At 41.9% G+C, this 17,101-nt stretch overlaps 1 protein-coding gene across 4 annotated transcripts in view; it reads left to right on the forward strand.

The window, feature by feature from the left end:
- Positions 1-803: 803 nt before the first annotated feature.
- Positions 804-17,101, forward strand: part of LOC124043506 (collagen alpha-1(XIV) chain-like) — a 102,367-nt gene continuing 86,069 nt past the window's right edge. For 3 of the 4 annotated variants that reach the window (XM_046362173.1, XM_046362174.1, XM_046362176.1), the window contains exons 1-5: positions 804-930; positions 3,609-3,734; positions 7,349-7,465; positions 11,150-11,290; positions 11,464-11,556. In XM_046362173.1, coding sequence (XP_046218129.1) covers positions 3,644-3,734; positions 7,349-7,465; positions 11,150-11,290; positions 11,464-11,556 — 442 coding nt within the window. In that variant the 5' untranslated portion in view covers positions 804-930; positions 3,609-3,643. The remainder of the gene's footprint in view (positions 931-3,608; positions 3,735-7,348; positions 7,466-11,149; positions 11,291-11,463; positions 11,557-17,101) is intronic. The other variant, XM_046362177.1, reaches the window with a different exon arrangement.

The raw sequence follows: 17,101 nt of genomic DNA on the forward strand, positions 1-17,101 counted from the left end.
TTAAGGTTAGGGTTTTCAGGAAGGGATGTCCCAAGGATCCTGGATTCCACTGGGCTTACTTCCACAGGCATTAACACATTTGATGTGGTCAAGAAAGGTATTTTTAACCAAGTTACATTCAAGAAATAATTTTAGCCCTTACCCAACCAATCAAATAAAACGTACCCTGATGGTACATATTTTGGTTACATAAGTATAAGATTGATAGACACATTCATACATGTCCCATTTCATATTTAGCCAAGAACAACTTGCTGCACCCTGATGATATGACAGCCAGATAGATGGAATGCAAACAAATAATAGATATTATCAATTGAAACCTAAAATTGTTGACATATTCAAATTTTGAGAGGACTAGGCTACTCGGAAACCACTCATGTAGCAGGTTCACAGGTAAATATAGTTGTTATAGGCCTACGTAACAACACGAATGTATGTGTGTGTGTATGTAATAAAATAATAATAATAATATGCATTATGCCAAGATGTCATATGGCTGGCTGATTAAGCTACCTAAATGTTTCAGCCAAATCAGTACATTCTCCCCTAAGAGGAACGAACAATTGCACGCGCTCGTGCTGACCAGAAGCGTGCGAAAAATACATACCTGAAAAAAAGCTCGCAGACGAATGTTAAAGACAGGTAGATTGCCCCGCGGGCAGACAGACATTTATCTGCCTCTATCGAGATTTAACGAGGTGAAGGAATGAATAGCTCAAGGGATGGGGAATGATTGGCGCAAGGGATGGATGAATTAATAGCTCAAGGGCTGGGTGAACGAATAGCAACGCGGGATACACCCACTTTCGCAAATCTGACACTGAAGAAGCGCGAGCTGAAGATAGTTTGCCAACAGCCGGCGAAGGAAGACACCCATGAGGGGTCCATTTGGAGCAATACTACCTGTAAACAAATGTTTTGAAAAAGGTATGATATATTTTCTTTAGTTTGGGATAAAGTCAGTGTTTTATGTCTACACATTCAAAGTAGAAGTGGTAGGAAGTGGAACGTCACCTGTCAGCGGTGGTCGTGCGTTTGACAATTTATGCAAATTTGGTTTTGTCAATTTACTTTATCTGTTGTATTTTGTCGATACTGTGTGTTTATCTCATTTATAATTTAAATATAACGTACAGTCGTTTTCAATATTTTCCTCAATCTGTAGGCCTACACGAACCATCATCGAGGATAGTTGACTTCTACTGTGCTTTACCTGTAGGTTACTCCTGCAATTTCTCAAAATGCAACGATTAGAATTATATTTATTAGCCGAGGAGAATGATTAGGCATGTCGAATTGAAGTGCTCTTTGATATGTCAACTAGCCTAATGATGAAGTATTCCTGTTGAAATGTTTGCATAAGTTTGAGATAAAGGTAAAGGTGTGACATTTTTTGTTGTTGTTACACTCTCATTTAATTAAAAAACCCAAATACTAATTCATTTAGCATAATTGCATGCATTTTATTCCTGTCACGGTACACTGCAGGATCATGCCACGTTTCAAAGATCCTTTGAATGGTTTATGGGTTTCAGAATGGTTATGTCAAAGTTTAAATGCTTTGATGAGTTCGTTGTTTCCAAAATGATTTGAAATTTAAATGGGAACTTACTTTTGTATCTACATTAATACTATTTATTGTATTGCTCTATAACTTATAGGGATGTGCATCTTTCCCTTTCAAGATGATTCATCTATGTGTTTGATGTATTAGATACCATTCCACCTACTCCGCTCCAGCCATTACCACGAGCCCGACCTCCCCCCCAAAAAGTGCCACCAACCTCCTCCTGTGCTAGATACATGAGCTCCAATACGATACAGGAACAATACGTTTTTAGTTTGAAATGATTCCATGCGAATTGGTTTGATTGGAGAACGGGTCGAAGCGATTTGGTTTGATGTAATACGATACGATGCACTAACATTTGTTGCGTAAACACGTACATTTTCTATTCTAAATTCAAATCTGCTGCTGATGGAGCTCATGAAATGGGCCTCTCTGTGCTGGATTTGTGTGTGTGTGTGTGTGGTGTGTGTAAATGATGTATGTATATGGTGTATGTACTATCTAGGCACCTTAGCTGAGCCATAAGGGAGACAAGGCATCTACCATCCCAATACCACCATCAGATTGGGGGCAATGTAGCCTAGGTTTTTTTGTCCACCCCCCCACTTTGGTTCTGAAATTGTCACCCACTAATTAACTTGTCATTTTTGTATATTATGTGTTTGAGCTACTAATGTATCAATATTAGTTGTTTACAAATTAGTTATGACATAGCCAATTAATATATTGCACAATGTTGGATTCCACCCCATCTCAAAATTGAATTGTTTTGACCATTGGAAGTTTTTACTGAGGGATCTTCTCTTCACCTCTTTCTTTGGCCATGCAGTGTGCCTCGTGTGATTACTGTCCTCATTATGAAAGGATCAACTTTACCTTGTGTATCTATAAATAATTATATACACTGATTGTTTAAAGTAAAACTACCAAAACTATTGCTGATGGTGAACCTGAACAATACAAATAAAATCTATTGTAGTAAGCCCTGTTCAGCAGGTATAGCCAGTTTCCACTGGGTACAGACCTCACTTCAACGTCTAGTTTTGATTTACATTTGGTTGAGTTTTTAACAACCGTGAATTCAACATCATTGGATTACGTTTAAAAGATGGGTTAAAAAAGACAAAATGCCCTTACGTTAATGACTTTTAGCAAATCCAAACAGTTTTCCACGTTGATTCAACGTCATCACATTGCTTATTTTGGTTTGAAATTATGAGGAAACAACACTGGGTTGTGTCTCAGGTAGCTTCATTTTATACCGGTAAAACACAATTTTCAAAAGCACATAGATAACAATAACCTAGCAAATTACATAGGTTGTCACTCAACTAATAATGGCTAATATCACACACGCAAGCCATTTTAATGTTTGAATTCTGAAGGTGCCACGCAGATGTGCAAGATCAGGAACATGCTGCATTCAGCATGCGAATCTGGGCACAATGTGCTGTTTGACTAGACTACTGATATTGCCTGGGGTTGTTCGGCATGCAAAATGACATTTAGATCAATGACTGTCAACACAGTTACATCTAGTTCGACGGTGAAGGAGAGGACGCATCAGTTGTCACAAAATATTAGGTTTTTGGAAGGTAGAAAGAATGTAATATGAGAAAATAAAATTGTGAACAGACGATTTGTAATGTTGTTACATTTGGACCTGTTTGGGGTCCACAAACCTACGCACTTAATCGGGGACCTATGCATATCTGTGAATTGTTACATCCATAAGAACTTTTCTAATTCCATCCCTTATTTTGAAAATGCATTAAAGGGATAGTTTGAGATTTTCAGTCAAGCTGTTCCAGTTCTAGACTTCCAGTTATTGCGCTAACGCTATTTAGCATTGGCTCGCAAAACTACCTCTAACTTACTTCGTACTGGACGCAGACACATAAAAATGGTATCCACAAGTTCATCTGACTCTGGGAAGGTATAGATAATTGTGAAAACCCCAAATTATCCCTTTAATAATGGAAGTAATTTTTTTCTATAACATCAAGCATTGTCATTCCCTTTAATGTCTCCTCAGGTTTTCTGAGCTCCTCTCCTTTACCAGTGTGAAGGATGCAAGCTATAGGACTGAAGATGTGGGTATGGAGTCCTCTACTCTGTCTGGTTCTTATCTCTCTCTTACCTGTGCAAGCTCGGGGTCAAGGTAAACACAATCGTATAGGCTGCTCCTTATCCTCTGTCGTCTGGTGTGTGTCTTTTTGATGTGCAGCTTTTGTCGAAGCATTTGTCTTTGTGTTGCTGTCACTTTGTGATTATTTTACTTCAAAGGGAAAAGTCACTATCTTCTGGTATATTGGCACATTTTTGTGTATAATATCACGTCATTAACATTCCATTTGCAGTCGACTCAAGTGCTTTCAGAATGTGCTTTGACATGAACTACCTACCCTTACTGTATATATCTGCCTTTGACCTTAACCTTGTTGATGCGAAGAAGAACAAGAACTGCATCCTCAAACAGCTGCAGTTTGTTTATCTGGGCTTGTCTTGACACCGTTGCCGTCCTCAAGTGAAACAAACCACAGCATTCCACAGTATAGTGCCGCTTTGAGTTGTATTGTAGCATTACACCTTGGACAGCATCCATTAGTTGTCGGCAGAAGCCTTCTGTTCTGAAGAGCTGCCCTCTGGTTTAAGATAAACAACCTGTTCCTTTTACAGGTCTGGGTGGCCTGTCAGTTGTCTTCAATAGAAGTTTCCTTCAAAGTACAGTACACCAGAGAGGTTTAACTGAAAGCATCCAGACCTTACGGCGATCAACAAGGGAAGGAGGTCTGGTAGCACAGGCCACCGTCACCCAACGGCATGTGGCCACATGCCCATCACCCAATATGCCCCTCCTTATAATCAATCAATCAAATGTATTTATAAAGCCCTTTTTACATCAGCCGATGTCACAAACTGCTATAGAGAAACCCAGCCTAAAACCTCAAACAGAATTCAATGCAGATGTAAAAGCACGATGGCTAGGAAAAACTCCCTAGAAAAGCTGGAACCTAGGAAAAAATCTAGAGAGGAACCAGGCCCTGAGGGGTGGCCAGTCCTTTTCTGGTTGTGCCAGGTGGAGATTATAACAGTACATGGCCAAGATGTTCAAATGTTCATAGATGGCCAGCAGGTTCAAATAATAATACGCACAGTGGTTGTAGAGGGTGCAACAGGTCAGCACCTCAGGAGTAAATGTCAGATGGCTTTTCATAGTTGATCATTCAGAGTTCGAGACAGCAGGTGCGGTAGAGAGAGAGAGAGAGAGTCGAAAACAGCAGGTCCGGGACAAGGTAGCCCGTCTGGTGAACAGGGCAGGGTTCCATAGCTGCAGGCAGAACAGCTGAAACTAGAGCAGCAGCACGACCAGGTGGACTGGGGACAGCAAGGAGTCATCAGGCCAGGTAGTCCTGAGTCATGGTCCTAGGGCCCAGGTCCTGCATGAAAAGAGAGAGAATTAGAGGGAGCATACTTAAATTCACACAGAACACTGGATAAGACAGGATAAATACTCCAGATATAACAGACTGACCCTAGCCCCCCGACACAAACTATTGCAGCATAATTACTGGAGGCTGAGACAGGAGGGGTCGGGAAACAGTGTGGCCCCGTCCGACGATACCCTCGGACAGGGCCAACCAGGCAGGATGTAACCCCACCCACTTTGCCAAAGCACAGCCCCCACACCACTAGAGGCATATCTTCAAACCACCAACTTACTACGCTGAGACAAGGCAGAGTATAGCCCACTAATATCTCCCCCATGGCACGAACCCGAGGGGGGGGCGGCAACCCGGACAGGAAGATCACGTCAGTGACTCAACCCACTCAAGTGACACACCCCTCCTAGGGACGGCACAGAAGAGCACCAGTAAGCCAGTGACTCAGCCCCCATAGTAGGGTTAGAGGCAGAGAATCCCAGTGGAGAGAGGGGAACCGGTCAGGCAGAGACAGCAAGGGCTGTTCGTCTCTCCAGTGCCTTTCCATTTACCTTCACACCCTTGGGCCAGACTACACTCAATCATAGGACCTACTGAAGAGATGAGTATTCAATAAAGACGTAAAGGTCGAGACCAGGTGTGCGTCTCTCACATGGATAGGCAGACCATTCTATAAAAATTGAGCTCTATAGTAGAAAGCCCTGCCTCCAGCTGTTTGCTTAGAAATTCTAGGGTCAATAAGGAGGCCTGTGTATTGTGACCGTAGAGTACGTGTAGGTATGTACGGCAGGACCAAATCGGAAAGATAGGTAGGAGCAAGCCCATGTAATGCTTTGTGGGTTAGCAGTAAAACCTTAAAATCAGCCCTAGCATTAACAGGAAGTCAGTGTAGAGAGGCTGGCACTGGAGTAACACATTTTCACAGATTATTTAAAATGCATTACACTTTCCATGTCTGACCAAACTTCCCATGGGTGCTTGAGGCCTCATAAACCCTCACCAGCCTTCTGGCTGTTTGCAAAAGACAGCTATGAAAAATATATATAAGAACTTAACCCTATCTTCACACAGGCAAGTCTTTTGTCTTGGAGATGTTGTGCTACTTGTTTGTTTTGGAAATGTGCAAATGAATGCAACAAGTCTCTGAAGGTTTAAAAAAAACACACACACACAAACAACACAATTTCTAATTCTCTCACTCGGGGAAGCGACATTCTTCAGAGAAGAGGTATCTTTTTCCAGAGAGAGTTAAGCCCTGCTGAATACCCACCCCCCATTTTCAGGTTGGTGAGCTCGGTACAGTATTATCATTTGCATGCACCATCTTCGGGCTCTTTACCTTCTGATGAGTTACCCCTTTCTATGCGCTTGATTGTATTGTTTCCATACCTACATTAATGTCTGAAGGTATTTAAAGGATACATTGGCAAAACATATCTTGCCTGCTCTTAATGAGGACACAAACAAGACAAGTTTGTGTGACTGTTTGCAGTCTTTTCTGTTGTTACCAAATTGGATGGGGAATGTTTTTTTTGGGTGTTTGTTTGTTTTTGTTTGGGATTTGGTAATGCCTATTACTGCCTGATGTGCAGAGCTGATGGGATGTTGACCCAAGAGGAAGTGGTGAAAGTGGTATATCACTCTACTTGCAGATAGATATCTCCTTGAAGACAGGAATAAATGCTATTCCAGTGCCTTTCAATTTGTCGCTGCTGCAATTGAAAAAAAAGGCACATTCTACTCTGAAAAGGCCTCAAAGTAAAGAGCACACTCTTTGTAATACAATCTCAATTCGACTGCTCCGGTGAAATGCAATCATGATGAGATCGGGGATGGTACTTTGGTGTTGAGATAAGTGCTTCACAAAAGACCCCCCGCCAAAAGAGATATGAGAGCTATCAATGGCAAAGGAAGGGAGAGAATGTGACTTTGCTTTTTTGTGACATCTGTGGTACTCTTTGAATCTGTATCTTTTTAATTGGCCAAGATTCAATCTTTTAGGACTGTTCAAACACAGATGGAGAGTGCCTGTTACCTCGCCAAACACTGGCTGGAGTTCAATTTAACTGTTTCATAATCACTTTTAACTGGGGAATCTCGAGTTTCATGCATTTCCATTGGCAAAAAAAATCCCCAAACCCTTCACACTGCTAGTTACTGAATTTGGATATTGTTTTTTCAAAAAACATTGGTTTTTACGCCTCATTGAACTCCAACCACTGTCTTGGTGTCATTAACCATGCATTCAATATTACTTTTGAATACTATATACAAACGCTTCTTGAGTTAGTCAGTTATTGTAAAACTGTGTTTCGTGTCTTTTTTTGTCTAGTTGCCACCCCACGAAGACTTCGTTTCAAAGTCCTGAGCGCAACCCAGCTGCATGTGTCATGGAAAGAACCGAAAGGAGAATTTGAAAGCTACAGATTTATTTATAGCACACAGTCAGGTAAGGTCCAGCAATGAGAACGAACGGTCAAGTTACGATTCGGCCCTGAAGGAGGCTGTCTAACTTATGTTGCGTGTTTCACAACAGCTTTATACTTGCAGTGTAGAAAACATAATTACATATCAACTAAACATCAGATGGGTTATTACTCATCTGCTATGACATGAATGTCTTCTGGAGGTTTGACTATAGTCATGATAGTTGGAGTAGGAGTTGAAGAACACACAGACTGATGGGTAATAATCATGAAGAAAAGAGGAGAGTGGCACCCACTTTTGTACACCCATTTTCTTATTGCAGTGAGAGAGCCAATGTTTTTGGCGTGCACTTGCAGTAAAGAAATAGGAGTACTTCAGAGTGTGTGATTTTCCTGTATTTTATAGTCACGATGAGAAATTAACCCCAAACATCGATTTTGTAATCTATAATAATCACTATGATTGATACACCTATTAGGTGACTCACTGTGTAGTACAGCCTACCATTTCACTTCTCAAGTTGTTCTTAAGGAAACATATTAATAAATGGCCCATTCTCAATATATAGATAGACTCCATGACATTCTACCATGGCTTTTACTTTGTCCTTACTTGAAGCTGTAGCTTCAGTGGCTTGCCTGGCATTGAGTTGATCAAGATAATGGAGTAAGCGTCAGATAAGACTCAGTGAGCAGAGCAGAAGCAGCTGCATCTAAACTGCCTGAGGCCAGCCGGGGCATGGGACACAATCTCATCCCACCCCTGGCACCCTGCTGAACGAGCACATTTCCCCACCAAGCTGGCTTCCTCTGGTGAACTTCTCTTCATGCCAGCTGCAGAATGGAGGATATTTCAACCTTTTCTTCCAGACCTGGGTTCAAATAGTATTTGTTTGTCTTTTTAAATGCTATGAGCTTTTGATCGAGCCTACCTGGAGTACGGGTGGCGAGTCTTGCCCTTTTGGGGCTATTCCGTTGGTTCCTTTGCACCAGGCAAGCTCAATCTAGCGCAGCTGAAGTATTTTAGTATTTTAAAGAAAACTAATGCTATTTGAAACCAGGTCTGATTTCCCTCTTCTCTCTTTCTCTCCACCCCTGCAGTTCAGTGTTTGTCATTGCTCAGAATGGCATTCCAATTGCGGAGTCAGTCAGAGTTTTTATATTACGTGTGGGTTGAAATGGGAGCTCCTGAGAGAGGCTAGTCAGTGAGCCTTTGTTCGTTGAAGAAGACTTGCTTTGACAGAGGGTGACACCCGCAGACATACACAAATCATCATGATTGGGGTGGAATTGAATGCAGCACTGGATTGTGGGTAATAACTCTTACTCCCTTCTCCAACACTTAGGGCTCTATTTTAACAAACCCAATGTAATGGTAAATTTTAGCACTGGCAGTAGCTCTATAGGTTTAGGGGTGTGTCAGAAATATTTTTGCTATTTTCACAACCAGAATTATAGCCGTAGTAGCTGGTAGTGGCACGAAAGGGTTAGGGTTTGATTAATACATACATTGGAGGTGTGATGAGGGCTTGGCCACTCACTGGCCAATCAATACGCTTCATGGCTTAATACTGCATGCAGTGACAAGTTCTTTAGGTTATTGACAGTCTTTGCATTCTTGTCAATTTGGCAGGGGGCACGAAATATTCTCATCCTAGTCCATTGTGGATTGATATTACATTTATTAAATAGCATATGCTACAGTAATGAGTGTAATTGACAGTCAACATTGTTGAAATTGGCTTCAACGAGCATAGGCCTAAATGTATTTATGCATCCCATAAATTGTTTTGTATGTGTGAGGCATGTTCTCAATAAGCAAGATATAGCCTAGGCCTACCCTTAATATGGTGTTATAGGACTGACTGAATCATTTGAATATGTTTTGACGGAGCACGTCTTTGGTAGCCAGACAAGAGGCGCTCTTTGGAAATGGGGATGAATACAAGCTGAATGGAGTCTCACTGCAGTTAGGCCTATGTGAATTGTGAATAATGCAAAAGCATGATGGCAAAAGCTTCACAAGTAGACCATTATTTTAGAAACCCTTTATCGATAGTCTCCTTGGCTAATGCATGGCCAGGATAAGAAATATAAATAAAAAGGGGATATCCGCTCACATTTTTACTGCTCCCAAATATGATCTTTTAATACAGCTTTGGTGATTAAGATGTATTTCAAAGCGGTCTCACGGGCCAAACCCTTAATCAATAGTCTTGGGTACTTACTGAATGCATTGGGCAGGACAAATAAAAACAGCCTTCATTGAGAGGAGGGGAAGCAATGCTTGGATTTTAATCAAATGAAAGTAAATGAGGTTGAGGTTTAGGGACACAAAAAGAACACCTCTCTTGTTCCATGTGCATATTTGCGCATATGGGCTCTGTACATCAAGGAAGGATAGGCTGCGTTTCTGCTGTCAAAATCCATGTCGTTACTGCTAAGACCAGCTTTTGGTTGGTCTTAAATATCCCCACCAGCGCTGCCTGAAATTGGCACTTTGGTGTACGTTTTTAAGGACACGCTTTGCCACCCCTCCCACCTCAGCGCAAGAGAGCTCATATAAAGAAAGGTAAATTACCAATCCTGGCGCATGTGTTTGAAAGTAGCCGAGCGCCGGTCTAAATTGCCAATGAGCGTGATTTTGACATTGCACTGGCTTAACACCAGCCGAAAATAGAGCCCTTACACTCCCATCTTCGTCAGGTTTGACCGTTATACGATTCAGGGTAAGGTAAGTGTGACCACTGTGCATTTCTGATGCATTATGTATCATGTATACGGAGTGTGCTGTATCAACATAGACATTTTGCTGAAAAATATAAAACAATCAGTGGTTTTCAAGTATGCTGTGGTACATTCGGAAGTATTGGTCAATAATGCCTATGAATGACCTATGATGGACACACCCCCTCATTACATAGTTTTTTGAATCATCTTGAAACAAGATCTGTCAAGGTATGACACCCCCATTTCTACAACATGCCCACTCACTTCCATTTGGAACGTGTTGCCTTCAGGTCATGCAAAGCAGATGTACCATAATTGTAATAAAGGAGGAACTGTACGTGTCAGTGAACACGTGAAATATGAGTGTTAAATGTCATGATAATTGTAATTCTGTAGTTCTGTTCTGATATGCAGAACAATAACGACGAAACCTAAGGTAAATGCATAAATAGGACATTTTAGCTACTTAGCTACATTACCTTAAGTGCTTCAATGCTCTGCCAGTGTCAATTGATCTAAATGGATTTTGAATCAGTAGGCGACACTGAGTGCATTCTCCTGTTTTTTTACAAACAGCCCTGTTAAGTTGTTTTTGAAGAGAGAGACAGTTGAGTGAGTCCAACTGAGGTTCTTCATGTACTGTGGGTACTGCTTAAAATAATGCAGGTGTGTTGGAGCGCGGATGCCTCTCTACTTGTCCTGCAGCAGCCGTTTAGCCGCTGACTAGTTCGTTTACTGCCAATATACCCCCGTAGCAGTAGTATCCTTCATTGCGACCAGCACATCAACATCATTGTCATTCCTGACATTTAACCTGAAAAGGAGATTTCAAAAAAGTCTAATCGAAAATGTTTTTGTTTTTTTAACTCTTTTTATTATGATAAACTAATTTTCAATAGAATGCATTTAATAAACAAATCAGAACACAAGTGAAACCAATTTCTAAGTTTGGTCTTGTTACTTTCTTCCAATTACAGATGCAGAGGAGACTGAACTAGAGATGACAAAAAAGGAAGCCAAAGTGATCATAGACTTTGACCCCAGAAAGTTGTACACAGTCAAGGTCACTGCTGTGAAAGGTGCTCAGGAGAGCAAGCCACTTCAAGGAACATTTAAGAGTGAGAAGAGCCTTTTAACTTTTACAGCTTATTCTATGATTTCATGAGGTTGTTTATCAAAGGAAATAGTTGATCTGTGTGATTGCCATTGTTCTTACATCTTTGACAAAATGTATTCTACAGTATAATGTGTCAATGGAAATGTGTTTGGTTTGTTTCTGCCCAACTTTCAGAGCCTGACAATGAGAACGTACAGCCCCAGAATGTACGACCCAAAAACCAGAAAGACACCAGTGTCACTGAGGAGAGCAATGAGATATCTGAAGGTAAGGTGGAAGGTATGAGTGACCAACCTCTGAAATCTGGAAATTGCTGTGGCTCAGTCTTCAAATCGCAATTCAAAACCTGGATTTCAACCAGGATCTCAGCATAGAGAAGATTCACTTGACGATACACAGGTAAGTTTGAGCTCCAGAGGCCTCTTGGTTGGTGCTGAGGCTATCCCTGGCGGTGGAGTGGACTGCATTTGTCATTGGGGTTGGATGCGACAATTAGAAAACATTGCCCTTGATATTTCTGTTTGAACTTTTCTGAAGAAGAAAGGCCTTGAATGTGATCCTCATTCCCACACGCTCTTTGGAGAAACAATTGCAATGTGCTTCATTTCAAGTAGACTTTGAAGGAAAGTTCAGGGTTGGAAAATGGTCAATTAAAAATAAGCACAGTACATTTCAAAGCATTTTGGAGCAATGATCTATTTGTGATTGCTGTGTTGCATAAAACCAAGGTAAACCTTAACTATTTTCCTTTTAAAATGAGCATGACGTTGTTATAAATCTGTCATGACAAATGATCGCCCAGGATCTAAAAACAGGAATGACTTAAGTTTACCAACAGTCATCACGAACCACCAAACATGGTTGTAGATGTCTATACAATTTTCAGAGAAGAAACAACAGTAGAATATACACATACATTACATCAAATAAATAGTGCATTAACCCTGATAGAAAGCTGTAGTGTCATAGGAGTCTACAGCTATGTCTCAGGGCTAATACTGAATAGGAGACCTTTACCCTTACAGATGTTATGTATGCAATAGTTGCAGAGGTGTTTTAACACTCGTTCAAACAGATAAAAGAGATGTAAGGGACTAAGTATTGATTCTTTGCAACGGATTGATCTCAAAGTGTCTGAACAGAGTTGTCTGCAAGAAAAAAGAATTCTGCCACATTATTGCAACTTGCCTGTATTCAGCGTTATTTAAAAAAAAACAGGGATTTTGTAAGAGCTGTTGGTGGGCTGAAACAGGCTATTAGTGGGAGATTTAGGAGTTTGTTTTCAGACAAAGAGCGTAACAGTGTTTATAAAACTCCTGTGGTGTGTGTGTCTCATGGCGACCTGGACCTCGTCTGTGTTTCTGGCATAAAGAGCTATGATTTGGCCGAGGTGTCAAAAAGTAGTTGAGGGAAGGCTTTGCAATTATGGAATGTGGTGTAAGGATCCCTGTGGTGCTTTGAGATCTGCGATGGATCACCTGCCGTCTCTTAAAATGCCTATGGGTAAAAGACAGAAGGGGGAAACTAACTCAAGTTATAATGATGCTGCTTTGGTTTCTCCCACCATCTTCTTTCTCTCTTTTCCTCCTCTTTCTTTTCCTCTCAAGCTCTCATTTATTCCTCCTCGCTGTTTCTCTCCTTTTTCTCTTTCTCCCTCCCTCTGCACTCTCCCTCGCTCTATCCATTGCATGTAGACAATTGACACAGGCAGCTATCTCCTTGCCCACACTTGCAGAATACCGTTGCTATGTTATCGTGGGGCCCGTTCAAGGATGTCTCCAGCCTTGGTAAGTAAACCCCCTGTAGCTCCCTGCCTGCTTGCCTGCCTGTCTGGGTGTGCAGGGATGCCAGAGGGCATACAGGTGTGCCCAAGGCCTGGCAGACGCCTCAGTCCCACACAACCTAGCACTTAGCTCCATGTATATACTCTCTGAACTGGTCCCAGGAAGGATACTAGACTCTGATATTGATGCCCTAATTGAATATTCTGGGGCCAAACTTCTGGGGCCACTTCCGGCGTGGCGGTGGTGTCATAAGGGACATATACAAGTGATTAAGGCCAGATGACTCATGCGTCACCATAGCAGCGCTTATTTTGTGCAGGGGCTCGGGGTTCATTGACACATTATTGAGCAGAAAAATGATTGGTGTCAGTCAGTTAAAGCATAAAATGGCGTAGTTTATGTATGACAAATTTATTTTCAGCCCCGTTTGGCTCAAGCGAAATAGACGGTTATGGGCGTGTGCTGTGTGGTATATTACAGTGCCGTAACATTATCATAGGCATTACTTAACCTCTTCATTTCATTCCAGTTTGTGCTTCCAATGCCAGCTTTTAGGTATATTCTATATGCAGCAGCAAAAGCAGTTACCAGTATATCTGAACCGAGAACCGCAACCAGTACCAGACCATATCCTTTACCTTTCAGCTAGACTGCTTTTAGTTCCTGCTACCTGCTCAAGTTAGCATTACCTTATCTGCCCTGTCGCGTTGGGGTCAAGGGAAATATTACGCCTCCTCAATGTCCCTTAACTAGCAGGTGGTTGGGGAAGTGGTACAACCAGACAGTATTACGCTGCGATGACATGTCCCATTTGTTTAACTTTAATTACACGGTCATTTGTTCACACGGAGGCAATTGGACCGTATCCGGAGAGGCCGGCGAGATAATGAGATCACAGCTTGCTCCTGATGTCCCCCACTCATCAGGGGACCCTAACGAGCTGTAGTGTCGCCCCCAGGAACCACAGGTTATATTTTAAGCATGAAAGACTTTTAGTGGTCTCCAGTAGCCTACAGATAGGGCTGCTTAGAGGACAGAGAGGTTCTCTCTAGTCTCATGAATAACAGCTAAGAGATGTGGACAGAAGATGTAATGGTAGTGGTATCGTTTGAGGCCATGTTTAGTGAAGGAGGAGATCGTTATCTTGCCTTTCTGTTGGTTAAGATGTGATTGAATATCTGTGCAGTAGTGGATAAAAATGTGACAGTTTGCACTAATTCAGTACTAACAGGCATGGATTACTTTCCTAATTCTCTTGGCTGTCTGGAAAACACAGTGTTTTCATAAGACGTAAGAACAACCCAAGGTAAAATAATATAGCTACAGTATCTCTGTAACCATGGGCACAGTCACAGACATGGTTTTGAAGGCTGAACTAGTACAAACTGTTGGACTTCTCTGTTCGGTGTCAAAGGCACAGGATTCCATCAATGTTCATTTATAATTCCTTCTAATTAATTTGTTTGTTAACAGGCTGTATAGTACCTTTGATATTCAGCCTTTATGCTGTCCATTTAAGACTTGCAGGAAAACTGTTAAGTGAAAATAATTTGATGGACAAATGAAGCATTGGAACTTTTATGCTGGACACTAAATCAAATCAAATGTATTTATGTATCCCTTCTTACATCAGCTGATATATCAAAGTGCTGTACAGAAACCCAGCCTAAAACCCCAAACAGCAAGCAATGCAGGTGTAGAAGCACGGTGGCTAGGAAAAACTCCCTAGAAAGGCCAAAACCTAGGAAGAAACCTAGAGAGGAACCAGGATATGAGCGGTGGCCAGTCCTCTTCTGGCTGTGCCGAGTGGAGATTATAACAGAACATGGCCAAGATGTTCAAGGAGGGGTAAGGTGACACTGTGGCCCCATCCGATGATACCCCCAGACAGGGCCAAACAAGCAGGATATAACCCCACCCACTTTGCCAAAGCACAGCCCCCACACCCCTAGAGGGATATCTTCAACCACCAACTTAACATCCTGAGACAAGGCAGAGTATAGCCCACAAAGATCTCAGCCACAGCACAACCCAAGGGGGGGCACCAACCCAGACAGGAAGACCACGTCAGTGACTCAACCCACTCAAGTGACACACCCCTCCTAGGGACGGCATGGAAGAGAACCAGTAAGCTAGCCCCTGTAATAGGGTTAGAGGCAGAGAATCCCAGTGGACAGAGGGGAACCGGCCAGGCAGAGACAGCAAGGGCGGTTCGTTGCTCCAGTGACTTTCCATTTACCTTCACACTCCTGGGCCAGTCTACACTCAATCATAAGAACCTACTGAAGAGATGAGTCTTCAATGAAGACTTAAAGGTTGAGACCAAGTCTGCGTCTCGCACATGGGTAGGCAGACCATTCCATAAAAAATGGAGCTCTATAGGAGAAAGCCCTGCCTCCAGCTGTTTGTTTAGAAATTCTAGGGACAATTAGGAGGCCTGTGTCTTGTGACCGTAGCATGCGTGTAATATAAATAATAATAATATATGCCATTTAGCAGACGCTTTTATCCAAAGCGACTTACAGTCATGTGTGCATACATTCTACGTATGGGTGGTCCCGGGAATCGAACCCACTACCCTGGCGTTACAAGCGCCATGCTCTACCAACTGAGCTACAGAAGGACCAGGTATGTACGGCAGGACCAAATCCGAAAGATAGTTAGGAGCAAGCCCATGTACTGCTTTGTAGGTTAGCAGTAAAACCTTGAAATCAGCCCTTGCCTTAACAGGAAGCCAGTGTTGGGAGGCTAGCACTGGAGTAATATGATCACATTTTTTGGTTCTAGTCAAGATTCTATCAGCTGTATTTAGCACTAACTGCGGTTTATTTAGTGCTTTATCCGGGTTGCCGGAAAGTAGAGCATTGCAGTAATCTAACCTAGAAGTAACAAAAGCATGGAATAATTCTTCTGCATTTTTTTGGACAGACAATTTCTGATTATTTCAATGTTACGTAAATGGAAAAAAGCTGTCCTTGAAACAGTCTTGATATGTTCGTCAAAAGAGAAATCAGGGACCAGAGTAACGCCGAGGTCCTTCACAGTTTTATTTGAGACGACTGTACAACCATCAAGATTAATTGTCAGATTTAACAGAAGATCTCATTGTTTCTTGGGATCTGGAACAAGCATCTCTGTTTTGTCCGAGTTTAAAAGTAGAACATTTGCAGCCATCCACTTCCTTATGTCTGAAACACAGGCTTCCAGCGAGGGAAATTTTGGGGCTTCACCATGTTTCATTGAAATGTACAGCCGTGTGTCATCCACATAGCTGTGAAAGTTAACATTTTATTTTCGAATGACATCCCCAAGAGGTCAAATATACAGTGAAAACAATAGTGGTCCTAAAACGGAATCTTGAGGAACACCGAAATTTACAGTTGATTTGTCAGAGGACAAACTATTCACAGAGACAAACTGATATCTTTCCGACAGATAAGATCTAAACCAGGCCAGAACTTGAACGTGTAGATCAATTTGGGTTTCCAATCTCTTCAAAAGAATGTGGTGATCGATGGTATCAAAAGCTGCACTAAGGTCTAGGAGAAGGAGGACAGATGCAGAGCCTCGGTCTGACGCCATTAAAAGGTAATTCACCACCTTCGCAAATGCAGTCTCAGTGCTATGATGGGATCTAAAACCAGACTGAAGCATTTCGTATACATTGTTTGTCTTCAGGATGGCAACAGCTTTTTCAATTTTTTTTGAGAGGAATGGGAGATTCGATACAGGCTGATAGTTTTTTATATTTTCTGGGTCAAGGTTGGGCTTTTTCAAGAGAGGCTTTATTACTGCCACTTTTAGTGAGTTTGGTACACATCCGGTGGATAGAGAGACGTTTATTATTTTCAACATAGGGCCAAGCACAGGAAACAGCTCTTTTCAGTAGATTAGTTGGAATAGGGTCCAGTATGCAGCTTGAAGGTTTTAGAGGCCATGATTATTTTCATCATTGTGTCAAGCGATATAGTACTAAAACACTTGAGTGTCTTCCTTGATCCTAGGTCCTGGCTGAGTTGTGCAGACTC

This window comes from Oncorhynchus gorbuscha, linkage group LG09 (assembly GCF_021184085.1).
Source record: "Oncorhynchus gorbuscha isolate QuinsamMale2020 ecotype Even-year linkage group LG09, OgorEven_v1.0, whole genome shotgun sequence".
Lineage (NCBI taxonomy): Eukaryota > Metazoa > Chordata > Actinopteri > Salmoniformes > Salmonidae > Oncorhynchus > Oncorhynchus gorbuscha.